Consider the following 27737-nt stretch of genomic DNA (forward strand, 5'->3'; position numbering starts at 1 on the left):
GTCGCTTTGTGGGCGCCACAGACTACCCGGAGGCACTCGTTCTGTATCCCCACCAGGCTCTTAGCTGGCCCTGCCGGTTCCTCACTTATAGTATGCCACGCAGTCGCCCCGAAGGCGATCGCGCTACGGATAACCACCGTATATAACAGCCTCGCCCGTATAAGATCGCAGCTCCACGACATATTGACTAGCTTTGTCAGGGCTAGCTTTTGAGTTGCCATTTTTGTTTTAACACGCTCAACATGGGCGTGCCACGTCAGTTTGCGGTCGAACCAGACTCCTAGGAACCTCGCTGAGACTACCGGCGACACTGTGGCGTCCCCAAGGCGAATACTTTGCGGCAAGGGCTCTCGGGCCCTAGTAAAGTGCATTAGCTCACTCTTGTCAGGAGCGAACCCCATCCCGTGCCTCACTGCCCACCGCTGACACGTAGCCCATGCGCTCTCCAACCGGCGGCAGGTCGTGTCTGGATCGGTGCCGACGCTTAGCAGGTTCGTGCCGTCCGCGAAAACATTAATTAATACATATGGAATCTTGAGCTATGAATTTGTTGCATAAATAGAGAACAAGTCGTCAGTATTATTTTCACCAAGGTTCGGTTGAGACCATCTGCCTGCTATCGAGCACTTTATTAAACAGGAATTTAAGCATGTATAAGTTCAGTCGTCTAGATTGAGAGAGAGTAATGCAGATCAACATCTGGGAATGAGAGAGGTGACGTCTGAAACACTACGCCGAGCTCATGAAGTTCATCCGATCTCCGCCTTATAAATGGAGTATAGTCCGTTCGCTCTCGACATTGAAGACTCGAAGATAGGACTCTTGAAGACCTGCTGAGAGCTAGGGATCGCAGTTGTGGCCTACAGTCCACTGGGCCGCGGTTTATTCACTGGGTTAAAGACTTACAAGGACGTAGCTGCAGATCCATTCCTGTCGCTTCTTCCCAAGATATTAGAGGAGAACTTCCCTAAGATCTTAGAGTTGGCAGACAAGATCAAGCAGGTGGCGGCTAAGAAGGGGTGTACTCCCCCACAGCTGACTCTGGCTTGGGTCATAGCTTAGGGCGACGACTTCATCCCCATCCCGGGCACGAGAAGTCCGAAATATCTAGAGGAGAACTTTAAAGTACAGGAGATTACCCTCACGCGCGAGGAGGAGTAGTGATACGTGACCCCATGGGGGGTTGCCCTATAGCTAGAGATAAGATATATAAGAGCTATAAAAGAGCTCTGCCAGGCCAGAATAGCTGACCTGGCCATCCTTTTCCAATACAACAATTCACACCCCATATGCACTCGCATCAAATGGTAGCATCTCCTCAAGATTGAGTAAATCCACCAAACCAAACCAACCATCCATCGATCGATCAAGATCACCATCACGGCTACGATCCTATCGCCGCCAGCGTTTCGCACGCACCAAAACCAGCCCCAGATCTATCAAGATCACCATCGCGTCACGCACCTATCGCGCACACCTTTATTAAGAGGACCCATTCATTAGGCCAGTCTTCTACCAGCGCCTAAGCATTACGATCGCAGATATTACGAAGCGATCACTATCACAGTCTATCGAGGGACCCTTCCACTAGGCCAGTCCAGCACTAGATCTATCAAGATCACCAGAATCATCAAGGGACCCTTTCACTAGGCCAGTCTCTACCAGAATAACCGTCCCGGAGTCGATCCACAACATCAAGCGCCCACAGCCGCCGGCCGTCAAGATCTCTCTGACTTCGTTTCCTTTCATCGAGTCGAGTCCATCGCCGTCGCCTTCCGATCATACGATTCCCCATACTAAACGCACCAGAGCGAACACATCGTCAAGAGCACTGCCCCGAACACAGTCAAAGGTATCGGCATCCGTAGCCCCGTCAAGGTCAGATATACAGCAGCTGGCAACATGATGCAACAGTACTTTGGCCTAGCTATCGACACAAAGCCTTTGGAGACCCCGCCATACAGAACTTGGCTTGAGCAGTCTCCTCCGAATACAGCGATTTGGCCAACTTAGCAGCTCTACACCCTGGCAAGTACCCCTGCACCAAACGTACTGAGGACAGTACCATTTTCCGTGTAGCCCGGCATTTTGATACGTGACCCCATGGGGGGTTGCCCTATAGCTAGAGATAAGATAGATAAGAGCTATAAAAGAGCTCTGCCAGGCCAGAATAGCTGATCTGGCCATCCTTTTCCAATACAACAATTCACACCCCATATGCACTCGCATCAAGTAGCAAATCAGAGAAGCAGCCAACCGAATAGAGGTGCCAGGGTCGCGATATCCCGAATCGTAAGCACATACCTCCCATTATCTCCTGAAGTCTTGACTAAGAATATTTAGTTTCGGCCTATTCGTGCTTAGCGACACCCCGCCCCTGTAATTCTTTGAAGGGTTTATTAAGTAGGTAATAGTATCCGTTATTGTATGAGCAATTATCCTTAAAAATAATAGAACTAGAAGTGACGATTGAAGGCCGTTTGCGCGCGCAGGAACGGTACGGCGATATCTTTGAGCTCACAACAATACGATAGTTTATGAGAGTTTGTCAGACTTGATGCACGAGAAACGTAGTATACAAAGATATACACAAAGTGGATAGCCATTTGAATGACGTCTTTGTTGTATTAGTATAAATTGACCTTCCGGAGTAACTTAGCGATGCTTAAAAGTTGCATTTCAATCTTGAAAACATCGCTAGTAGACCTTTCTTGCTCCTGATATTGCGAGGCTTTTGGCCATATTAACTGGTGCTTCCGAGGTGGAGGTTTCCATTTTCGGCTCCTGAAACTTCAAGCTCTGGAAATCTCCATGCTAACTACAAGACCTTTATATACAAAATGCCGAACGCGGACCAAGGGTGCCTGCTGACTTATCGTCTGGTGGCCACTATTTCTTTCTGGTGCTTTTATCTGTTGTCGGATGTGAGCGGATATGCATCGGGATTATAGAGCTTATAGAATTGAATAATGAGGTTTACGCTCTACGCTATTGCTAGACCTAAGTCATGAAGCCACATTTTCAAATCCATGGAAAGACGTTCGCCGACCTTGTCGTCTACGGCATTCTTTTGCCAGGTAACGGTGATAGTTAACCCCTTATCTACTGTAGAGATCGCATCAATGGTAATCGCTGAGCACACTAGCCAAAGGCACAGCTCTCAATCGTCCAGCTATCTTCGCGGCCCTGTTGGTCGCATTTTAAAACGCCTAGGCTGCTCACCACCCAACTTGAAGGACGCTGCTTCTTCATCTCCGATTCTAAGTACGACTTCCAGTTCCTAACAAATTTCAGTATGCCTATCAGATCGTTTTCCATGCCGCGGCCCAACTTGTTGGAAATCTTTTGCCTCACTCTAGTTACGACCGACCAGACAATAGTTGAGAGGCCATCGGATAACGTGCCGTCTGTTTGATCCTGCAGCTGCTTTCGAATCGCCGAAACTAGCCCAGTGTCGAAACTGTGCGACATCGTCGAGATCAGACAGGCAAAGACGCCATTTGGATCCGCGCCATCCAATCTCGCCGGTTCTTGTTGGATTGTGGGCAAATGGTCTTGTATTGAAAGTGTCATGATCTCTTGGGAGTCCAGAGAGAAGTATATTGCGGCCATAGGGGCCTTACATAGACAGAAATGACTGATGCCTGTCCCACAGCCAGGACTTGTGTGGTTCGATGGGTAGAGGTCATATTGGCCCATACTCGTACGGTTGGCGGCTTTTACTTTTCTCCTTGGCTTGACAGTCTTGATGGAGTAGCCTTGAAAGTCCAACAAGTTTTCCCCATATCCGTTTGAGAAGGACATTTGTGCATCTCGCCAAGTTTCTCCAGGGGAGCTTTACGATGCTACCAGTGGCACGTAACCTAATCAGCACTCATCTAGCGCCTGTGAGGCTAAATGAGTTTCTTAAATAGTAAATAGGTACTAGCGCGGCTTATTTGGCTCCTCGTTGGTAGGATCGCCGACGAGGCGGTAGCGTAGGGTGCTACCCGGTATATAGTCGATATTAGATGATTAGCGCTATAACCTGCTATTTAGTACGTTGATAATGGTATCTCCACTACATCATTTAGTGAAGAGGCCTGTAGTAGTAGGTGTGCCTAAAGTTAAAGAATAATTGAGCAAGTTTTCGTATTAATTGGACGCGTTATTATACAGTTATATAGAAAATAGTAGTGGAAATGCGCAAGGTCGCAGGGTCGCGTCACTTCGCGGAGTAGGCCGTCAAGTGGAGTGGCCGCAAATGTATTGGTTGACTTAGATGAAACTCATGACTGTGTTGCGGACGGTATGCGACGCAAGGATGCTATTCACAAGTCTTTTCTTCCCTGAATTGAGCGAGGGCAATTCCTTGGTTTGCTTTGCTCTATGCCTATCTTCTCTCATTCCCACCGAGGGGAAAAGGCCACCATTGATGACGGGCAGTTGTTAGATATTCACGTATCTTGCAGTATGACCGTGATATGACGGTTATATGAAAAGAATAATTTGGTGGTTATGGTTAGGTCACCGTTTTTTCCATGCTCGATTCCCTCTATCTGTTCTGTTGGCTGTGTGCATTGCCTTTAAGTAATCTGAAGGGTCCAGCCTTACTAGGCTACCTCTATCCCACCTTTATCCTGAAGCATAAAGCGCCTTTCAACCTTAGGAATCACTGTGGTCCTCAATCCCTCATTTAATATCAAACAACAGTCTAGACAAAGCTAGAACTAACGATATGGTGCTTCTATGCTCCAATACCATGTGACCCGTCGTTTTTGACAGCAGTAAATGCCCGAAGGTTCAAGGTGTGATGATGGCAACGGACTACAAGATCCTCGACAAGACCTTACTATCCGGGAGATGGAAAGAATAACAAAAATCGCGAGCCTTCTTGCGGACAACAAGTACCTCAGCAGGTACTAACAACTAGTGCCTCAGCAGGTGAACAAGGAGAACAATGGCCTCAATAGGCACGAGGAACAGAATAAGACCTCAATAGACCATCAAAACAACTGGTGCCTCAACAGGCGAAAAGAGTCAATTAACTACAGACTTGGGCCTCTTGATTTTTTTCGTGAAGAGAGTGACTACCTACACAGATCCTTAAATGCCGTCAAGAACACTTTTACATATTTCGTCTAAAAACCGAAGAGAAAAAACACCCGAAAACCCTATCCCTAAGTCACCATGACGCGAAATGCTTTCTCATTTGAATTGCAATGCCGAACCGGATAAGATCCAGCTGACGATTTGGAAGAGAGACAGCCAAGATGCCGCAGCAGCAGCAACATCCTGCATAGTGAATCGGCTTGCCCGTGGTCATGAATTTATGAATTTATGCATGGCCAGTATACTCACTGTCCAACTCATCTCATATCGGAGCCTAGAGATCTGCCGCTCAAAAGTGGAAAATTGAAGTATGAGCGAAATGTGACAGTCGCCATAAAAATTTCCACTGGCATCGCACGTGAGGTCGTTTGCCGGGACAGAAGAGATGGTGAATTCGTAGTAATCATAGGCTGGGGCCTTTCCGGGAGCCTGCCTGTAGTTCAGTACGAGGTTGACAGACGTCATGGCGTAGGCATTGATGAGGTTCAGGCGAGAGTAGCCACCCTCAAGAGCTTCTTCAAGCGTCAAAGTTGTATCGTAAATCGCTAGCCAGATACTTGACAAGAGGGTAATAAATGAGTCGGTTTTTGCTTTATACGAATCATCTGAGATGGTTTTAGTCTTGGGTACGCTGCTTCGCCCTGGTACTGACTTCACCTACACGAGAAGAATGCCTGAGTGAGAATTGTGGTTGTGGGCTGGACACAGACCGTGTACTGACTTGCGTAAAGACTCAATGCTCGGTACGTTGTATGTCCACACTGGACTATCTCGATGGTGGTGCCCCAGTTGCTTCCACAGTTACACCACTCTCCTGGTATGACCTCACTGCAGGCAGCGTTATCTTCGTCCATCCAGCCAATGAAGCACTTCGGTTTGTCGTTGAGGTCTAGGATGGCTTGCGACAACCATTCAGTGTTCTGTAGGAACGTTATAGAAGGGTAGTACGCTTGAGACTGTTGAGAGTGTCAATAGACACAAAGTGATCAGCAGGACTGAGCTTACTCACAACGATATCACGGTCTAGCACAATGACCATATTACTGAGCCCGGGCCTCCAAATTTACCAGAACAAGATGGGAACGGCTATGGTGGTGATTGTGACGGTTAAGAAGGTGTTGGCCAAATTGATTGACCAACATATATCAAAGTCAGGTCCGAGCACGTTGCAGATGGGTGAGAGAACCGTACCGTTTTTTAAATGCCATCTTCAATCGGCCGTGGCCAAGCGGACCCGGTCCCACATTGTAAGGTCCTATGAGTAGATCTTTTGGTTTTTTCACTAATTCGACTATAGTTTATTTACCCCAAAGTAGGTATGTCATGGTTCGGCGAGATTATGACGTGGGGACAGGGTTTTGGGGCATTATTTTTCGGTTGTTCGATTTTCGGATGAATTATTTAAGCGTGTTCTTAAAGGTATTTAAGACCCTGTGTACGTAGTCACTCTCTTAGAAAAAAAAAGAAAATTACGCGGCCTATTCCACAGTAATTTGAATTATTTCTCTTTACTCGTTGGAGGTATTTATTATTTCACATACCTTTTAAGGTACTTTTGTTCCCCCTATAGATATGCTTATGCCTGTTAAGGCTATTGTTCCTATCGTTCACCTGTTGAGGTAATCGCTTAAGGACCTGTTAAGGCCCTTTTCTTTTTCTTCCATAGCCTGCTAAGGCTCCAGTTGTTAGTACCTGTTGAGGTACTTGTATTTCTGATCAGGATAAGAGAGCTCTTGATCTTGTTATTCTTTACTGGCCTGCTAAAGGCCTGCGGTGAACCCGTATGGGAGATCCTAGCGGATCTGGCAACAGCTAGCTTTAGGCTGGGGTACTACCCGGAGCGCTTCCGCTCAGCGAGGGTGGTTGTTATCCCTAAGCCTAATAAAACGACAGCTCAGAAGCAGACCCCTGGCGGCTGGCGCCCCATTGCCCTGCTTAGCACGGTAGGGAAGGTAATAGAGACGGCGATGAGCCAGCGTATCACCAAAGTAGCTGAGGCGGCCGGCCTACTACCAAACGGCCAAATGGGTAACCGCGCTGGGAGGTCCACCGAACTGGCAATACGTATAGTTGAGGACGTGGTCTATACGGCGTGGAGACGCGGGGGCATCGCCTCGCTGCTACAGCTAGACATCAAGGGGGCATTCGATACGGTCAATTACAGACGGCTGATTTCCATATTAGCCCGGGAAGGCTACCCGGAGTGGGTTCAGGAGTGGGTACGCACCTTCGTGGAGGATAGGACGGTACGCCTCCGGTTCGATGGCAAGGAGTCAGAGCCAATCCCCCTACGAGCTGGCGTCCCCCAGGGGTCACCGCTATCCCCGATACTGTTTATATTATACATTTCAACGCTGTACGAGGAGCTAGCGGAGCAGCACCCACTACTTTTAGTAGTCGGGTTCGCGGACGACACGAACCTGCTAAGCGTCGGCACCGATCCAGACACGACCTGCCGCCGGTTGGAGAGCGCATGGGCTACGTGTCAGCGGTGGGCAGTGAGGCACGGGATGGAGTTCGCCCCTGACAAGAGTGAGCTAATGCACTTTACTAGGGCCCGAGAGCCCTTGCCGCAAAGTATTCGCCTTGGGGACGCCACAGTGTCGCCGGTAGTCTCAGCGAGGTTCCTAGGAGTCTGGTTCGACCGCAAACTGACGTGGCACGCCCATGTTGAGCGTGTTAAAACAAAAATGGCAACTCCAAAGCTAGCCCTGACAAAGCTAGTCAATATGTCGTGGGGCTGCGATCTCATACGGGCGAGGCTGTTATATACGGTGGTTATCCGTAGCGCGATCGCCTTCGGGGCGACTGCGTGGCATACTATAAGTGAGGAACCGGCAGGGCCAGCTAAGAGACTGATGGGGATACAGAACGAGTGCCTCCGGGTAGTCTGTGGCGCCCACAAAGCGACGCCGGTTCGCCACCTGGAAGCAGAAGCAGCAATCCCGCCACTAGACCTCTATCTTAGTGCCCGGGCTGCTAAGTTTGAAGAACGGCTACGGCTTAGCGGGAAGAGAAATCTGCTTCGCAGCGCGAGCGCTAAAGCGTCACATATACTCCGGCAGGATAGGCCGGCGAAGAGGAAGCAGGCGTCGCAGCTACTCCGACCGGCAGGGTACACTATGGAGAAGGAGGCCCGGGGCTCCGAGTGGATGAGTGAGGAAAAGGAGGTCCCGGCTGCCCTCCTCGGCCACTGGAGGAAGAGATGGCTCACCGGAGCAGAGCATCACGATCGCCAGCGACGCGCTATCGCTGAGGAACCGGAGGGCCCTTCGATGCAGATACCGAAAGGGGGCAGGTATTTCGGCCTGAACCGACTGGAGGCGTCTACGCTGTGCCAGATCAGGACGGAAAAAATAGGACTAGCAGCCTTCTTATTCAAGACAGGGGCTTTTGGCGTGTACTCGCCGCTATGCCGCTGTGGCGACGCCCCTGAGACGGCAGAGCACGTAATCCTCTTTTGCGGGCTGTTGGAAGGACCGAGGGAACGATTACGGGCCGCCATCGCACCACGGCCACTGTACTCTCGCAGAGACCTCGCAACGGCAACAGGAGAACCAGTAGTTAGTGGGACTATTGTAAGGTGGCTGCTAGGGACGGGTCGGACAGCTTCAAGGCCCAGATAGCATCGATCTTCTCAGGGGGGACTTTGTTGGTAGGTTGAGAACCAACGTAGTATGGTAGTGGACGCAACGCAGTCGCCAATAGGGCGAAGCGACGACGCAGCGTATGTATTTAGTCCAGCCATCAGGGCACGGTTTGACATACGGGAGTACTAGCAGAGGTACCGGGGGCTTCGAGCCTACGGCGTATTTAATAATAATAATAAAAATGTTATTCTTTCCACCTCCCGTATAGTAAGGTCTTGTTAAGGATCTTCTTGTCCGTTGCCATCATCATCACCTTGAACCTGCGGGTGGTTTCACTGCCCGTCGTCAATATCCCTGTGTCAGAGTTGCCTGGACCTCCTAACTGTACCACCACCTCATTGCTTCACCGCCATAAATATTGTCTACGGCAACAGTCCAGTTGTACACGTCACTACCACACCTTACAACCTTCACCTCGGCTCGGCAGCTTCGCTTTATGCTACCACGTGTCTTTACATGACCACTTTCAACTCGTGCATATTAGAAGGAGGTGGCCACGGATCAGTTTGCGTCACAGCGCAAACCTGTAATAACTAGGGTCCAAGAATACACCGACTTCCACCGATGTGACGACGGCAGCGCCGACCGAATCAGCAACGCCGCAAGTGAACGCCTGTAAAACCAAGGCTGACTGTCAGCAATATACATCGAAGGATGGGTCGACTCGGGAATATTCTCAAAGTGTCGGAGATCCCTTCACGCATGTTTTCTCGTGTTAGGCGACGAGCATGGGGTGTCACACAATGGGAAAACTCGAATGTGGTACAGGATGCCCTACCAGTCTATCATGGGGGTCTCTTTCCTTTTTCTTTCGGCCTTCGGACTTAGAAAATACCAGTCTCTACTTCAAGTCAAGTCTTTGGGCGATGAGGAAACGCGTCACCTACACGGCACGTTACAAAAGTAGCAGTAAAGTCTACAGAATCATGATTATGAGAGAAGAGGTTCTTTTAAGGTAGCCTTAGATGAAGCAGGCTGCCGAGATTGCAAAGGATCATATCACCAGCACTGCATGGCACATCGCGCCGTCGGTATATTTTTTGTGTTACTTGCAAGACCCCAGACTCCAGCAGGCAGCGATGAATACCTTAGTAAGAAACTGATTAAATATAAATAAATCCAATTTGCTCTCATACTCGCCTGCTTCAGTCGCACGCCCATCCAAAAAAGCACAACTGAATACGCACTTGTAAAGTTCCCCTTCTTTTGGTAAGATAAGATCTTCGTCTGGGCTGCTTAAGTAGTGGCTGAGCTGACTCAACGGTTACGTAGAATACCTTGCCGTCCACCACTCGTCAACCATACAACATGGTTCTCCTAATTACCATACAATCCATTCTCATCGCATTTGCCACAGCCCACACGTGGGCGCAGTTCTGCGACGACACCGCCTGCAAAGATAATTGCGGCACATCAGTTAACATCGATGACCCTGGTTGTCTCACAAACGAATTCAACCGACGCTCTATCAAGTTCCACGGTGAAGGTTTTGACGGAGTTTACCTTGTGTTCTCTCCTGATGAGAGCTGCAGCTGTCAGAACGACTGTCTGCAGCACAGCGCTTCCACGGATTGCGCGGATCTCACTAGCTTGAGCAAGGCGAGTGCCAACTCGTTTCGATTTCAACGGGAAACTTGTTTTGCTTCGGAGGCAGGTGCGGGCTCGGGCGTGGGGAACAACTGCTAGGGAAATTGACGTAATTCAAACTGGGATATTTTCATTTTCTAGTTGGGCGGCCGGCTACGATAGTTACTTAATCCGGCACGTGGGAATGTGAGGCATTGGACATTCAAGATCGCCGAACTTGAAATCAGTTTGAAGAACTGAGTAGCCACTTCTTGTTGCATTGATGCCTTCAGAGAATGGGTCACAATACATACGTATACCTGTATCTTATGAAGAGTTGTGGTAGAAGTAAATGTCATTGGAAATTTGAAAGCAACAAACATTCTTACTTATGAAGGTCATTGACAACGACAAAGCTGATAGTTGCGAATTCAGCATCTGGATTGACGTCGTTCAATACAAAGCTGTCTTGTACCTCTACTATTGTGTCCCTCGTGTGCATGTATGCCTCCAGAGAGCAGGCCCTCCACCAAATAGGGTTATACATGGCTTATAAGCAGCTTTCTGGGCAAAGTTTTACAGGTGTGCACATACGCCCTTCTTGGAGAGGGAGGTGATTATCAGACTTGTTGCAAGCTATATCAAAGCATAGAATTGAATGTGTCTCTGTCGCCTCTCGGTAGAAAGAATGAAAGTGGCCATAAAGGCCTTAAATACAGAAAAAGGGGCTTCTTGGCTTGCACATCTTGAGAGTGCTGATCACCTCTGAGCATAACAGTGGCTGATAGACCAGCGGGTTTGGGCCACAAGGTCTAAAATCCTGGCAACCGGCTGTTGCAGCTGGAAGCGGAGAAAACAGACGTTGTGAGTCAAAGGCTGGTGCGGTCCAACAATACTCGTGAAAGATTTTAGTAGTTCAATTCACCAAGATTCGTTCCATTTTCTTTTTCGAAAGCCTCAACCCGCTGTAACCTTCTTTATTGCCGCAGTCATATTACCTAATCATGTCGTAAACCTGAGAGATCTGGTCTCGGATGAAATTCCTCCGGTTTCTGTTACATTATCAGATCGAGAAAACAAATTGTTCGAATGGCTAGAGCCCTCTATTTCCGGAAATCATCCTGACAGCTCCTTCCTGCTGTCTAAAAAGTTCGAGAATTGTATTGACATGTTCGAGCTTCACCATATGGTTGGTACAGACCCTATAATGGGCTGGAACTTCAATCGGGATTTGGCCAAATTTGTGGCGTTGACCGTCCGCCTTACCATTTTCGATGGACGTGCGTCGAAGGAGTCGATTTCGATCTCCCAGATCTTATGGCGGGTCTCGGGCTCGTGCACTGACATTGCTTTGGGAGATTGCATCGAGTTAGCTCCGGCCGTCTCGGCGAAAGGGCGAAGATGAAAAGAGGAAAAGGATAAGACTTCATTGTGGACGGGAAAAGTTTCGTTGTAAACATTGACGAAAATTGTATAATGGTAAAGTTTTGCCTCCACCTTTAGTGCCACTTGAGTCACACTCCTCTAGGTTGGGTCATCTATCTTCTCCGTGATACTTGTTTTGTCAACGCCTCACAACTGATCTGTCTGGCTAGAGGCATCAGTCCGGAATGCCTACCTTGACGGTAGAGTATGAGGAAGCGTTCAAATCTTGTATCCCATCTCACGCCGTGGCAAGCCTACAATTTTATTAATGCAATTTGAGACTTAACTGTCGTGGTTTGCGATAATTGTGGCAAGAGACGGATTACATAGGAGAACGATACACGAGAGCTGATCCTCGCATATCGCCACTTCAGTTGGAGTGACCAAGTTCTAGGCTAAAGCATAGACTAAGGATATGTGCCCAAAGTTTTCCTTGCCCTCGACAGGAGAGTGTCCTCTCATATCTTCTCAACGCTAGGTTTTAAATATCACTGAATGAATTTCACCGACACCCACTAGATGAGGGTAACTTTCGTTGGAACATTAATTTTCTCTTACCAGGTAATGGAAATTGACGACAAAAGCCGGATACCAGTGTAGTAAACTCTTTCAGGGGGGCAGGAGCAGATTTAAAGACACCATTAGAGGGCGACCGAATGCAACGGGAACCACGCAAGTCTATTCTCCTGAAGACATAAAAACCTGCGGCAAGTTCATGGCCTTGCCTAGATATCACGAGTTGGTAACCATTCGGCCTCTAATATTTATAGACATGATATTTATGCTCACCCAACCCTGGAGGCAATGTGGTCTCACTGTTGCGAAGGTGGAAGATTTGATCAGAAATTGTGTGCCGCCAAACTACTGAAAAGTGACACTGACTTGAATACAAGGGGAGTGTGGTTTCACCCGACCGTCAGTGCCTGAAATGGAATCAGATTACCGTCTGGAATAACTGGGAGACGTGGTTGAAGAGTTGGGTTGGTCTCATCACCAATACGGCACTCTTGTCCGTATTGGCCACAATTTCTGATTTTGTGTGCAGAGCAAGATATAGCTGGATTAAGACAACTGCTGCCATGCAGATTAGGGGTTGGGTGTTGCTCCAATCCACGGTAATAAAGGGGGATATTTGCGTTCTTGGTATGTTAGTTTATTGTGGGGGACTCGGAACATCGGATGGTGAGCTATAGCCATTTCGACAACAGTCCTGCCAACTGATCACGAATGCGTGAACTTCGCCGCATGCAACCATCCAAGCAGAATTTCGTGGACTTAGAAACATTGTAATCTTGTAACTAGGCTTTTTCATCATATCATTGTCTGCCTGACGTTGCAACCTGCAGCTACAAGGTTACAACTTACACAGAGGAATGCTACTTCCGGCTGGGCCGAAAGTGGGATCGCATTGCGAATGAATCACAGCGATGGTCGTACAAAGTTGCTAGGTATGTAACACTCTAGTGAACAATCAGCAATTCACGAGGATGAAGTTCAGGTTTCAATGAGCAGCGCAATTGCATTGCAGAATGTCCACTCGACGGGATCCTACGAGTAAGATATAGTCCAGGCGCCCCGTTGGGGGGCCCCGTTGGGTCTTCCACGTGCAGCTGCAACCAGGGATTCGTGCAGATGGATGGATCATCGCATACATAGTAGATTTGGATCTGCAGACTCCGAGGACTCGCTATAAACGCAATCACCCCTGTGCGATCCGGCAACTGGACAGCTCCGTTCACAATCTTCTTAATTCCACAATACCAACTCTTGACGCATGTCTTCGTCCAATTCTCAGGCGACGTCAACGCCAAGTTTGCCTAGTTGTCAAGGATGGATGCCAGGGACCAAAACAACGTCTCGAACGATCTCATCTCTTCAGACCCACCCGGACCCCCGGGAATTACAGCCCTGCAAGTACATCAGCCACTTTGCCGCTTTGGGCACTCTGGGTTGGTGGCCCTGAGTCCTTACTAGGAATCCTAGCATTTGATGTGCAGCCAATGGCCATCCTTAATCTTGTCCTTAATTACGATTTCACAGTCACAATATCGCCCATGCAGGCTAAAAGCGCACTTATGTATGTATTGTGCAATTGCGCCCGGTCACATCGCCCTACGTGGAATATAGCAGCCGCCTGTTGAACCCATGCCCACCACTCGAGCGACTCCCTCCAGCCGCAAAGTCCACTTATTGGACGATATGAGCTGTCAGTTGTGAGGCATCTCAGACATGGCACGATAGTCACCTCGACCAGGGATATACCCCGGGTACTTGGATGTCGCACCGGACCCTAGTAGCATCGATCATTAGCTCATCTCCATCTAGTCCCCATATGGACCCATTGAAACACTGGGAATCCTGTTGTTTGAGATAATGACGATAAAGACAAGCCAAAGCTCCCCTTCCCTAGTTCCTCTCTCCCCCCATCCTCTCAAGCATCTTCAATCCGTCAATTCAGTTCTACCATCTGTATTACTTTTTCACTACTCTTAAACCACACGTACTCACATCCTATTACCACTTGTTTAACCTCCCAAAATGTTGTTCAAGACCCTCGCCATCTCCGCCTTTGCGGCCTTGGCCACGGCCGCCTCCGTCTCGGACCTCATCAGCGAGCTCCCCTCATGCTCGACCGACTGCCTCCAGTCGGCCGCCACCGAGGCCGGCTGCAGTGAAACCGACTACTCGTGCCAGTGCGGCAAGACGACCGACATTCGCGCCGCCGCTCTGACCTGCCTGGCTACTGCTTGCGAAACTTCTGAACTCCTTTGTAAGTGGCCAATCTGCCATCCAAATTACCAATTTACGAAGTGAATATGCAGAGGAAAGCAAAGCTGACCATTGTGGTTACTCCAGCCGTCACCACCATAAGCGCCCAGATCTGCCTCGCCGTCGCGGCCGGATCCGCCACTTCCGCCGCCGCTGGATCTGCCATCGGCTCGGCCAGCTCTGCTATTGGCTCCGCTGCTAGCTCGATCGCCAACGATGCCTTCGGTACCAGCACTGCCACCGGCACCGCTGCCACTAGCACACAGACCGGCGGTGTTGACCGTACCGAGGCGGGTCTTGGTCTAATGGGTGCGGCGGCTGTGTTCGCCATGATTATGTAAAACGGAGCTTGTGATGAATGTGTTTGAGCAACGATTTCGCGCAACGTCTTGGAGCTGCGCGATCGGCGTATTTATACCCTGACGCTGAGCAAGCGCATGGTTCTGGGGCTTATTTGTACACTATTGTATTCACATACATATTCTATTCTGTAGTGTATTTGAACACGAAGGCTTCTTGCCCATCTACTCGTATCATCGCACAGCGAAAGAACGTATGTGGATAGTGAAACGGGGTCAGGCGGTCAGTAGGATATACCTACCACCTAACACACTGAAAAGACGGCTCCAGTACCAACAGATCCCATCTGTTGGTCTTATCAGACGAAGATCGTGGTACTGGTTGTTACGAACCGTTGGCCCTAGACCAACATTACAGGCCCGTTGGCAGGCCAGGTGGATACAAGCATTAGGATCACGGGACCCCGCACCAAAGAAAGGAAAGAACCGACCGGGTCACGTGACTTACAAGGGTGGATATGTTGGTCAACTACATATCCAACCAACAGGATATGTTGGCACAGAACATATCCAAGTGGGGATCAGTGAAGGAGAGACGGATATATAAGGAACAGGACTCCTAGGTATTTCATAGATAGACAGTCTCTACTTCAGTGATCAATCTAAGCATCAATCTAACCCATTGGTGAGGCAAACTGCCTTGACGACTCTATTCCCGACTACCCTACTTGAATACTTCAGTTACCCAAAGCACTATACTCCATACGTCAGACCCCAATATTATTGCTAAAGGACTCCGCAGCAGGACTTACTTACTAGCACAAACCCTTACAGACTCTTTAGTGGTTTACGCAGCTAGACTATTAGAGGTTTCGTTACACTGGTTATAAGAGCGAAGCTCTTACACGTCTGGTGCGCGAGTTGGTCGGATGTGCCTCTGATACTCGTATCGTGATAATAGGATCTCGAACGTAAAGATAAGCTGAATAACTAAAATAACTAAATAACTGACTGAAAAGCGAAGGTGAAGATATAGATAAGGAGATGATGATATGAAGATGAGGATGATGATGCGTGAAGATGGGGAACTCGTGTCCTACTCTGCCTCTGTGCCTCTTAAAGAAGAGAAAATAAACTTTCTCCTAGCCCCGTAACCTATTTCCCTGATGTCCGGCCTCACCCCGTTACAATAGTGACTCACATTAGCCAAGTCCGAATCGTCCCAGAGCCCCATCTTCACCTCCGTTAAATAGACTTGCTGCACCGTCCACGGCAGCGAAATGCTGGGCAAACTGCATACCCCGCATCCTCTCTTCCTCCGTCCGTGTCCAATCCCAACCCGTCGTTGCGACCTCGATTTTAGCCTGTGCATCGCCGTTCCCGGTAACTGGTTCACTTGGTGTGGCCATCCCGCTCCCTTCGGTCGAAACCCATCCGTCAGGTCGCTCAGGCAACAACCCGCTCGCCCCAATCAGTATCGCCGGATGCACCGTTAACCGCCCAATCTTAAACACGTACTTGCTAACAGCAGTCGCAAATATCTTCTTCTCGAAATTCGTGTCCTCCGTAGTGGTGTTCTTCCTCGTCGGCCCAAACGCAGCCGCATCCCACGACTTCGGCTTCGCGGCTCCTTTCTCCACAAAGTGTGTAAGTAGGTATATCCACTTCCGATCCCAAGAAAGCACACTCGTCCACATCTCGTACCCCTGATACGGCGCGATCTCCTTTTTAAAACTGCAGTGCACAGCGCCCAGCACGACGCTAAATTTCCCCTTGGCGAACTGTCCCGGTTTCCGTGGGTCTTCGACGAGCTTTGTCACTGCATTGTGGGCGAGGGCGTGGCATCCGCGGGCGAATAGGTGCGAGACGAGGTGGGAGCGCGATACGTCGAGGTCGGCGAAGTAGGTTGAGTTGGACTTGTGTAGATTGTAGTCGACTTCGAGGAGGGAAACGTGCGATTGGCTAATGACGGGGTGAAAGAGCTTGTCGGGGCTGTGCGTGTGGAAGGGCCGCACGAGGATGTGGCTTATCATGGCGTTAAAGACGCGGACCTGTGGGGGAGGATATGTTAGGAACCAGTGGCCCTGTTGAACCGTTCAAGAGGGCTGGATACATACCGTCCATGCTAGTGGCAGACTCTTCCAGTTGACCAGTACGACCACCAGCGCAACGATACGACTAGTCTTGCCAGGTCCCGTGAAGAATGACAGCGCGACAGCTTGCGCTTCCGTCTTGCTCTTGAAGAGGCCGTAAACGAGTGACGCAATCGATGCGGGAATGCTGACTTGCAGGAGCTGCGCCCAACCTGCAGAGGATGCCATCGTGACGTTATGGGCGGGTTGCCTTCTCTGACCGAGTAGTTTGGCTGGCAAAGCCGGTGATGCGCGATCGCAATAAGCCCAAGAGGAACACCAGGATGACGATGCCCCAAAGCGGCACGGTGCGCAGGTGGCAAAGAACCGTACTCGTGCACTTGGACAAAAGATTGGGGCTTCCTGGCATCGAAATACAGAGGACCAACCAGACTATCAGCAAGCGCCGTCAAGATGGCTACAGTTGCTGGTTGCGAGCGGAAGCAGCGAGGGAAGCTGAGGCTTCGAGATTGGAAAGTTGTGATTCAATTGTTGGGCTGATGACCGGGGCGCATCCATCTTGATGGCCTTCTCTACTAACCGCATTGACCACCTTTTTGCATGCACCCCCATTTTGCAGGGAATTTCTACGCCTCAACAACACGACGTCTCTCAATTTACCTCGCAATTGCTCCCTATCTACGTACAAAATGGCTAATCCAGTGGAGACTAGTCTGGACGATTTTGAGCAGCAAATCGAACGCGCTAAAGAGCTTGTCCGTCAGGGCTCTTCCCAGGCCGTAGCAGCCCATCGGTACGGTATCAAGGGGACTACACTGTCCTACCGTATTCGTCACGGTAATTCGCATCGCGACGCGGCCTCCAGGCTACAAAAGTTGACTCCAGAGCAAGAGGAGGTTATCGTGAACTGGATCCTACACGAAGAAGTGTGTGGACGGGCTCCTAGCAGGCGTTATGTGGCCGACTTCGCTGCCGAAATCCTCCTTGCTCAAGGGGATAACAATACACTCGGCCAACACTGGGTGGATCACTTCGTTAACCGCCATCCACAGATACGTACCAAAATTGGGCGCGTCGTGCATGCTAGCCGAGTTAGAGCGTCCGATTCGACCAAGATCCGAGACTTTCTGGCTGGCGGAAGACTGGTATATGGCCCCTAGGCTCCGAAGGACTAGTCGACGTATCTTGTGACTCATATATCACCACCTTTAGTTGCTTTTACTCCTCAGAAAGCGCAGCAACTATCTAGTGTAACGGGGTAAGGCCGGACATCAGGGAAATAGGTTACGGGGCTAGGAGAAAGTTTATTTTCTCTTCTTTAAGAGGCACAGAGGCAGAGTAGGACACGAGTTCCCCATCTTCACGCATCATCATCCTCATCTTCATATCATCATCTCCTTCTTATCTATATCTTCACCTTCGCTTTTCAGTCAGTTATTTAGTTATTTTAGTTATTCAGCTTATCTTTACGTTCGAGATCCTATTATCACGATACGAGTATCAGAGGCACATCCGACCAACTCGCGCACCAGATGTGTAAGAGCTTCGCTTTTATAACCAGTACCACGATCTTCGTCTGATAAGACCAACAGATGGGATCTGTTGGTACTGGAGCCGTCTGTTCAGTGTGTTAGGTGGTAGGTATATCCTACTGACCGCCTGACCCCGTTTCAATGGTGATCAGAGGGAGGCTACACAATTCGGAGGCTTCACGGCACTGAATCTCTCGCTCAGCGGACTGTACTCTTCAGGATCTCTCGTCGGATCGCGATTATTGAAGACAACCAATCAGTCGCGAAGAGGGAATGATGGAGACCCCAAATGCTTCTGCTAAGGACACGGAAGACACGGAAGCCTCGGACATAGAGTTAAGACCGACAAACTCAGAAGGGCGGGGCTCCAAAGTTTCTGGCTACGAATCGACGATAAGGACAGCGAATGTGGGAATTCGAAGAGGAAGTACAGGCTTCCGAGACTGCCGAAGCCACGACGGCCTTATCAACAGGATATGGATAGGGACTTGGCACACAGCTCGGCACACAGCTCTTGAACTCTTATTTAGAAGATAAGATACAGAGAGATAAGAGAAGAGGAGAGCACAGAGCACAGAGCACAGAGCACAGTATCAAGGAGAGACAGACATACGACAATCGGCATCGACAAGAAGGACAAGAGTATCAAGGGCATCGACAAGAGGATCAAGGAGATCAGGAGCATCAAGAGTATCGACAAGAGAAACAACGCCACAGGACCGAGGAATATAAGAAGAAGGAAATAGAAGCAAGAGTAGTACGGGATTGGACCCGGACACCAAGGCTTCAACACTCCTTTTCTGAAGAAGACAGAGAGACTCGGATACAGAGATGCGACAGACGATATAAGACTCAGACACAGAGAGAGACCGTACGGCGAGAAGCACGGAATCCATTACTCGCCTAGGACTGATCAGACTACTCTGGTCAAGACCGCCGAGAATCCGATCAAAATGGCTCAAGCTTTTGCTATGCTATGTAAAAAATAAATAAATATTAAAATAATAATAATATTAAATACGCCGTAGGTGTTAACCCTCGGTACCTCTACAAGTACTCCCTTAAGGGGCTATAGATGATATAGCGGGCCCTTAAGCCGCGTCGGGCGGTTATACAGGTAAACTTGTAGCCAAACGACTACTAAACCTCCTGTCCCTCCCTAAGTCTGTGCTACAACCCCTGCCTGAACTACCGATAAGTGTTGTAACGAAACCTCTAATAGTCTAGCTGCGTAAACCACTAAAGAGTCTGTCAGAGGTGGTACCTGCGCAGCCACCACCACTACTTAGTTCCAGACCAACAACACTAGCCTAGCTTTCTTTCCTCACCAGAATACACTTCATTTCTATTGTGTGTCCCTCAACAAAGTCTGTAAGGGTTTGTGCTAGTAAGTAAGTCCTGCTGCGGAGTCCTCAAGCAATAATATCGGGGTCTGACGTATGGAGTATAGGGCTCTGGGTAACTGAAGTATTCAAGTAGGGTAACTGGGAATAGAGTCGTCAAGGCAGTTTGCCTCGCCAATGGGTTAGATTGATGCTTAGATTGATCACTGAAGTAGAGACTGTCTATCTATGAAATTCCTGGGAGTCCTGTCACTTATATATCCATTCCCTCCTTTACTGATAACTGGGGCCATTAGATCCTTCATGGATACTATTGGTCCTAACTGGTTGATTGATAGATTGATCCGGGCGCAGTGCCGGCATGGTCAATGCTAGTCGAATCTATGTTACAGGGGACTGTCTTCATCTAACATTCCTGTTCAGTGCGATGGGCAGATCTCAGTAAAGAAATTGGTCTCCTCCGCCCATTGGCAAAACAAACGAGCTCCCTTGGCCGTGCCTAGGAGGGAATCTATACTATTCTTGGCCATATGCGCTTTTAGATGACCGGGCGTGGCCTTGCGGCCGCGCTTGCAAAAGTAGAAGTGGACTGGTGTCTTTGTCTTTCCACACCCGCAGTTGAGCAGTACGTCGCGATGCTGGAGTCTCTCGTGGTAGGTCACGAAATCCCCGTGGTGCGACCTCGCTGCGAGTAATCTGCCTAGGTGTTGCCGGGGCAGGCCAAGTTCGGGGGGTCGCGGGTGGATAGCGATCCCTAGATCTCGATACTGTTGAGGGAAGGTAGTGGCCCATCGATCGTTGAAACTCTTCCAAGTGTAGGATCTCGCGATTCTTTTTATATGTGCGAATGAGGCCGGGTGTTGTGTCTTGGGTGGTTGCTCACAGGCCGCTTTGGCCTGGACATCTGCTTCTTCGTTTCCGGGGATGCCTACGTGTCCTGGGCACCACCAGATATACACTTGTCCCGGGGGTGTCCAGGGTTTTCGCTCTCTCTGTGACCAGGTTTTGGACAGCTCTTGGAAGGCGGTGAACTTTGCTTGACTGCTTCCGGGTGGTCCTAACTGGTTGATTGATTGATTGATTGAAATTTAGGGAGTTGGTATATAATAAGGAATAATCTATCTAAGGGATAAACTTGGACCATTAATTTATTAGTATCGAAACAATGTAATTCTTAACAATCTCTGGTTTACCTGTTGTATATGTTCTAATATTCCAATCATAAAGAACTACCCTATTTTCACTTCAGTTGTTATGATAGTATAGGCACGGTGGCCGGACTAGTAGCCTATTTCAAGGGGATGGCCTTGCCACAGCCGCCTCGGTGAAGTCCGCCATAGCATCATTCACATACCCGCGTCAATACGATGTAGGGACACAGCTCCGTACGAGCGAGGCGTCATCTACAACGCCCAGTCAAGGGGGCGATACCTGCGTTCGTGATTGCTTGTACACGCCAAGAGAAGTCAACGAGACCAACGAGACGGAAGAGCCTGCTCTATCTCCATGGCTTCATATATGTTATTTTGGGGATCGATTATACAAGTTATCTTGTTCCATTGCATATATCAATTCGACGATATCGAAGCCCGTCATTTGTGGTGGTTGTTTATAACGCGGTTTAGTACCTAAGTTATCATTCTATTCGACATCATAAATCAAGGTGCACATTACTATATACCAGTTCGTTAATTTATCCACACGTACGAAAAGATTCGCCTACCACTCGTGACCATCTCTTACTCATTTATCCCTGTAGTATCCATAAGTAAGTGTGGCTAAAGACATCACTCTCCAGCAACTCACATGAAGCGTACTTCTTCCTTTGCCACATCATCATTGGCAGAATCCCCCATGTCCAAGGCATCATCTCCGGGAAGTTCTGGATCAGAGGCACAGCGGGCACCTCCGTCGAACTCTTCGCAATGGGACGGGGTACAATCTCGACGCCACTTCTGGCGGCCGCTTTCGCATACGACCACCGACATCCCCTGGAAGCAGTAGGAGTAGTGGCCTGGGTTTTTGCAATATGGATCGGGGGCTGTTTTCAATGGCCTGGCGGCATAGGTGGCCGACATCGTGATGAGAAGGGTGGCGATTGATGAAATGAGCATTTTGGCAGCCGTGTGCTTGGAAGTTGGATTTGGCGATAGTCTCAGTTGAAAACAAGTTTTACAGCGATAGAGAAATAGATAACACCGGAATATATCTGGCCGTAGAGGAGGGATTCTGTATCCAGGATAAACTTTCGGCAGGTAGTCGCTGCATCTTTTCAACAGCAAGTTATAAGTTAAGTATTGCGGCTACGTCGAACTTGGCAAGGTTATGGCTATGGGCCAAACGTTCGCAATTCACCTGAAGGCGTCAACAGTTATTCGGGTTAGTTGAATGGCCTGTTAGACAGGTTGTATGATAACGCGCCATACTAATTTGACCCTCAAGGTCGTATTTTGCAGTCGTTTATTCCTTCCTTCCAAAAAGAACTTTTGATTTCAAGAGTTACGCATACGGTGACACGTATCACTGTTCGCTGAGGGAATTTGATGTCTTCAAGGATCCATTGTATCATAACTGCCACCTAGAAAGAATAGTGTACTCCTCAGGAGAATTGAATTTGACTCACGTATGATACAGACTGGACTCAAGTCAAGCTACTGCATTTCCATTTTCGAAGTTGTGGAACCCCGCTGTGCTGAAGGTTTGTTACAAACGCATGGTGACTCGCAATGAGATAATTATTTGCTCCAAGCTTTGCAAAGTCGAATTTCAATATCCCTTTAGACCTCATTTGATTTTTACGAACTAAATGATTAACTTGTTTCGAATACTCTTGTACGAGATATTTCGTCATTCGGAAGCATTCGTTCGGCTTATTAAGTGGTTGGCCCGGCCAACGGTGTAACAACTGATTACCGTATCTAGCATGCAATAATACACTCTGGTCTGATATGTATATTCCTTGGTATTCGCGGTCCCGCTGACTCGGGATGACTTTGGCTGACGCCCGGGCCCCCGACACACATACGGGGATATCCACGTCGTCCCCCTAGTTAGGGGAACGTGGATATTCGTTTATCTCCTTCCACCATACATGGCGGCTGACGGCCCCGCTGGCGACCGCCTAGCTTATTGGCTACAGGCCCCCTGCCCCCTGAACCGCTAGGCCTCTACAAGGCCAAGTGCCGCTGACTGGCGCCCTAAGACCCCTCCGACCCCACCCCCCCCTCCCCCCTCCCCCCCTCCCCTCTCCCCTGGCCGGCTGCGATACAGCGCTTCGTCCAGTGTTTAGAGCCGCTGGAACGATAGGCCTAATACTGCTAACCTGACCGAATACAAATACAGGGGCGGCACAAGACGATGTACGATGTAAGTTGCCCCGCGCTCTCCCCTTTCCCTCCTCTCCCCCCGGCGCCTCACCGCTCTCCTACCGGCTATCCGGCCTCGCTACTTATTTGTCTGTCTGTCTGTCTGTCTGTCTGTATATGGCGAGGACGAAGGAGACGGGGCGCGTTGCGCGTCTCGGAACCGATGCCGTTAATAGAGCTGAGTTACGGGCTAACACACAGAGGATCCTATCGCTTATCGACCAGTCCAGGCCGAAGAACACTGTTATAGCGTACAAGCCGAAGCAGAAGGAGTTCCAGGTATGTTGTTCGCTTACCTATCGGCCCCGTAGGTTGCCCGGTACGTAGCTAACGTCTTTATATATAGGAGTTCTGCCGGCGGAAGCAGTATGAGGATGCCGATACGGTTACGGAGGACAAGCTCCTCCTCTTTCTTGTTGAGGTCGTTACCGACCGGCCCCTGAGAGCCTGGAGCCGGAAGGCCGACCAGGGCGTCCCGCAGGAGGAGACGCGGCTCGGGTGGCGCTCCGTACGGAGCTATATTACAGCTATTACCGACCTCTATCGGACCCAGAGGACTTTAGGGATGAACACGCACCCCTCCCCGCGGGAAGACCACGTACGTGAGTACGTCCGGTCTCTCCAGCGGCGGGATGCGCAACGGGAGAAGGATCTATACGCGGATAAGGGCCGGGAGACCATCTTGGACGGCTATACCGAGGAGCAGTTCGAGCGGATCTGCTACGAGCTTTGGGCACATAGCAGCTCCTCGCCCGAATGTCACTTTCGGACACTCGTTGACCTCCTTCTCGGCCATTATATGCTTACTCGTGGCGGCGATCGGAGGGCGGCCGAAATCTCGGACCTGTTTACGTTTGAGCTGCAGGGCGAGGGCTCGACCCCTTGTATGCCGGTTATCCTAACTACCCGTGCGGGGAAGCAAAATCAGCATGGACGACTTGAGACCGCAGGGGCACTCCGCAATAGAAAACCGCTTATCTGTATGCTAGGTGGCCTTGCTTTTTACCTGCTGTACCGCTGGGATCTAACCGACGAGCCCTTCCCGGACCTGAGCCGGCGGTCGGCCTGGTACGATATCCGGCTGATCAAGGGGAGCGGGGCGGATCGTACAACAGCCTTCTCGTATAACGCGCAGCGGGACTGGGTTACTAAGGCCTTCCAGTACGCCGGGGTAACGTCACAGAAGAAAACGCATATCGGCCGCAGCGCTGGGGCTAAAACAGCTGAGTTGAAAGGCGTAAGCGAGGAACAGATACGACGAGCGGGCCGGTGGAACCAGGAGCAGATGGTCGGGTGTTATCTCAGCTCGTTACCCCGGAAGTTTATGCGTGTAATGGCCGGGCATCCGCCGCAGATGGGATGCTTCGAGGTCCGGCGGGCTACTATCACGCCCCCGGAGGCCCTGCTTAGGGAGATCTGGCCTGAGCTTGACAGCTGGAGGGATAGGTTCGGCCCTAGCCAGGACCAAGTTAGTGACCTAGCAGCTATGGGTCTAGTCGAATTACTCTTCCACCTCCGGAAGGTTATCCTACAGGACTCGGCCCTGCTACAGGAACAGTTCCCTAATAGCCCTATATGGGATCACCGGGTCTTTCAGCATAAGGCTTACGCGCTATTCGCCCGGCAGGTCCGAACTACAGCCCAGGAGGAGGAGCGCCCTAGCCAGCTAGCTCTCCTGACTCAGGCTATGCCGACGCTAGCTGACTACCTGAGGTCGATCGACGTACGCCACGAGGCAAGGATAGCTGAGCTTCAGCAGCAGACGGCGAAGCTTCAGCAGTCTCTCGATCAGCTCGTACACTCAGACCGTACCCAGTCTACGCAGCTCCAGAAACTCACGGCCGGCGGCCTTACCTTTCGCCTTGAGGCTACTCCAGTAACAGCACCTGTACCTTTACCTACAGAGGTAACAGTAGTAACAACAGTACCGACAACAGCATTAGCACCGGCCATAGCAGAGGGGCAGATACCAGTATTACGTAGTAATCCCTCTAACCGGTCGAACCTAGCACCTACCGGGCGACCTACTGAGCGTAGTTCCCTAAGTCCGCAGCCGTGTATCTGGGCAGGAAATCCAGCGCCCCCGAAGCACAGTATGTGCCGTACGACGCGTACAGTGGAGGGGCTATGGAGGGAGTGGACGATCGGGATCCATGGCCAGCCGTCGGTTACCGAGTTAGACAGGCGTTGGGGCAGCCGGTGGAGATCTGGCCGCCGGAGCGAGGTACAGTGGTACTCTTTACGGAGCGAGGTTATCGTTGAGATTAGGAGGCAAGCACAAGCAAGGCGATGTAGCGAGGAGTCGGCGATGTGGATACTTAATTTGCAACAGCAGCAGATAGGCTGTTCTATAGACCAGCTATGTAAACGGTTACGGGCCGGGAGGAAGGCTCGCCTAGTATAGTAGGACCTACCCTAGCGGCCGGCCTTAGCCTACCAATAATACGTATATATTACGGGTACGAAACGGGAATCGACGCCTTACCTAGCTTTGTATTATATCTTTTACCCCCCGGAGCATCTCTCCTACCTGCTAGTTTGGTATCCGGACGTCGCCGAGCGGCCGGCCGTTAGGCCGGCCATCCGATGTGGTGATATTTGGGATATTCTCACCTGCTGACTGCACGGACGGTGTTTCGCCCTAGTGTGGCGCTCAGCCGCTGAATCCGCCCGCCAAACACCCCTGAAACGCCACCGTGGATATCCTATTGATGTAATGTTATCTATAAAGCATGGAGGACACTCTACCCCTCTCATTGGGTCAATTATTTGTGTGGTATTCGAGCAAGAACCCGTGCGGTTGGATTTCGCATTTATGCTTGCCTGCCTTATTTTCATTGCTTCTCCATATAACGTACCCCACAAGCAAGTTGGCCACTTTTTCTTGGCACCGTACGAACAACCTTTTAATTAACATCTTTACACATACCAAGACGGGATCGAATTGAAAGAAAGCGACATGATTCTAGCGTGTCAGGCGCTTCAATCGAAACCCGAATTAAGCATCCGACGCGCTGCCCAACTCTACAATGTCCCTCGTACAACTCTAGCTAACCGAAAACGCGGACTACTATCTCGACGCGATACTCGACAATCTAGTCAAGAAATTGAAGACCTAATACGGGCGCATATAACCCATATCTCGAAGGAGGATTTCTTTTCGGCATTCTATAGGGCGTATCGTACGACTATAACTAAGTCGAATATCCAGGCAGGTTTCAGGGGGACAGGACTTATTCCGTACGACCCGGAATATGTGATTTCACAGCTGGATATTAAGCTACATACGCCTACACCTCCTGGGAGCTCGTCTGGCGCCCCCTTAATCTGGGAATCAAAGACTCCAAATAACCCAACCGAGGCGTAATCCCAGTCTGAATACGTTAAAACAGAATCGTACAGCATCAGAATAGCTCCCCGACGACAATACTTACGGCTATTGACCAATTTTCACGTAGTGCAACGGCTATTATGCATCGGTTAGTTTTACTTGAGGATGAGGTTACTACACTTCGGAAGGCCAATCAAGAGCTAAGCCGTCGTCGAAGGACTAAAAATCGACATCTACAAGATGGAGGATCTCTTAGTTTACGAGACGCTCAGAACTTACAGTCTCAACGGGATATTGAACAGCAGCTACAGGATAATATACGTGTAAGTCGTCGTCGTACGAGACCGACCGAATGTCACAAGCTAGAATTCGAATGGGCTAGAAGGTCGCGATCGGGCCCGCCTGGAGAAGCGGGCGAGATCATGACGATCCGATGGCGTTTCAACAAAACCTTCTAGGACACTCAAATAGTGCTCGAAGCACCAAGGACTCTTGGAGGGGCAAGTTTCCTTCTTTGTACCTAATTGATACTGGCGTTAGGAATTGACGATTGTGCCTGGCCTCTACTCACACCTCACTTATTGTTATACCGAACCACGCCGACGGCGCTGTAGGGTCTGCGGAGAGCCCGGACATAATGCTCGTACTTGTGAGAATGATAAAGATACGTACGAGGAAGAGGATTCCGATTAGTTTGAATTATTATTTTTTAGTTTAGTTAAGTTATTGAAGTTATTCATACGGTGCCAAGAAAAAGTGGCCAACTTGCTCGTGGGGTACGTTAGGGTTGTTTATATAAATAGATGGCTTCCCGTTGTGATGCATCCATCAATGACCCTCTGTTCTTCTTGCGTACCAATTTCCCCCATGATGAGAGTTATTTGTTTCAGAGAACTGAATGCCACAGGCACCGGTGGGACTCCGGTGAAGCTCCGGTGTAGGGACGTGCGAGTCATGACCTAATATGGAAGTCTTGGTATACGGAACAATCGGAGGAACTAGTGCTCTACGGCTCCGACTCCGGGCTTTAGCTATCTATGTAAGGGGCAGGCGTCCGGGAAGAAGATAGAGAGGGTAGAGATCAATGAACCATCGTGGGCACCCCTACCTGAGACCGCTAGTGACCGCCAGTGACCACCTGGTGCTCTGTAGGAGGGACGCCTATTACTCCCCATAACTCTGTACTATTGCCTTCGGCCTAGCCGTACCCTGACAATTTGACAGTTCTCGCGATGGTAACTTATGCAGCACTGCCCCCCCAACTTCTCACATT

At 49.9% G+C, this 27737-nt stretch overlaps 7 protein-coding genes across 7 annotated transcripts; 2 read left to right on the top strand and 5 right to left on the bottom strand.

Moving 5' to 3' along the window:
• Window positions 1–3207: 3207 nt before the first annotated feature.
• On the bottom strand, window positions 3208–3375 carry BCR38DRAFT_305693 (uncharacterized protein; the record flags this gene model as incomplete). Its single annotated transcript, XM_040854611.1, has 1 exon — window positions 3208–3375. A coding segment is annotated over one exon (168 nt), but the record flags the coding sequence as incomplete, so codon positions are not given.
• Window positions 3376–5187: 1812 nt separating this feature from the next.
• On the bottom strand, window positions 5188–6130 carry BCR38DRAFT_508557 (uncharacterized protein; the record flags this gene model as incomplete). The annotated part of the gene is made up of 4 exons (XM_040864979.1): window positions 5188–5274; window positions 5341–5696; window positions 5753–6047; window positions 6101–6130. The coding sequence occupies 4 exons, from the start codon at window positions 6128–6130 to the stop codon at window positions 5188–5190; spliced, it is 768 nt and encodes a 255-aa protein (XP_040719364.1).
• Window positions 6131–10043: 3913 nt separating this feature from the next.
• Window positions 10044–10298, top strand: BCR38DRAFT_302015 (uncharacterized protein; the record flags this gene model as incomplete). The annotated part of the gene is made up of 1 exon (XM_040854571.1): window positions 10044–10298. A coding segment is annotated over one exon (255 nt), but the record flags the coding sequence as incomplete, so codon positions are not given.
• Window positions 10299–13832: 3534 nt separating this feature from the next.
• BCR38DRAFT_521975 (uncharacterized protein) lies at window positions 13833–15148 on the top strand. Its single transcript, XM_040865212.1, has 2 exons — window positions 13833–14502; window positions 14589–15148. Exons 1-2 carry the CDS (start codon window positions 14271–14273, stop codon window positions 14840–14842), a joined length of 486 nt encoding a protein of 161 aa, XP_040719366.1. The 5' UTR covers window positions 13833–14270; the 3' UTR covers window positions 14843–15148.
• A 752-nt stretch (window positions 15149–15900) lies between these two features.
• BCR38DRAFT_387116 (capsule polysaccharide biosynthesis protein) lies at window positions 15901–17464 on the bottom strand. The gene is made up of 2 exons (XM_040857497.1): window positions 16918–17464; window positions 15901–16851 (listed from the first exon to the last, which is right to left on the bottom strand). The coding sequence occupies exons 1-2, from the start codon at window positions 17119–17121 to the stop codon at window positions 16003–16005; spliced, it is 1053 nt and encodes a 350-aa protein (XP_040719367.1). The 5' UTR covers window positions 17122–17464; the 3' UTR covers window positions 15901–16002.
• A 1099-nt stretch (window positions 17465–18563) lies between these two features.
• On the bottom strand, window positions 18564–19385 carry BCR38DRAFT_425254 (uncharacterized protein; the record flags this gene model as incomplete). Its single annotated transcript, XM_040859709.1, is given in 6 exon segments — window positions 18564–18586; window positions 18603–18981; window positions 18997–19149; window positions 19173–19176; window positions 19191–19193; window positions 19230–19385. Coding segments are annotated over 4 exon segments (230 nt in total), but the record flags the coding sequence as incomplete, so codon positions are not given.
• Window positions 19386–21511: 2126 nt separating this feature from the next.
• On the bottom strand, window positions 21512–21882 carry BCR38DRAFT_406950 (uncharacterized protein; the record flags this gene model as incomplete). The annotated part of the gene is made up of 2 exons (XM_040858108.1): window positions 21512–21521; window positions 21575–21882. 2 exons carry the CDS (start codon window positions 21880–21882, stop codon window positions 21512–21514), a joined length of 318 nt encoding a protein of 105 aa, XP_040719369.1.
• Between the last annotated feature and the right edge of the window lie 5855 nt (window positions 21883–27737).

Source organism: Pseudomassariella vexata (assembly GCF_002105095.1).
Source record: "Pseudomassariella vexata strain CBS 129021 chromosome Unknown BCR38scaffold_3, whole genome shotgun sequence".
Taxonomy (NCBI): domain Eukaryota; kingdom Fungi; phylum Ascomycota; class Sordariomycetes; order Amphisphaeriales; family Pseudomassariaceae; genus Pseudomassariella; species Pseudomassariella vexata.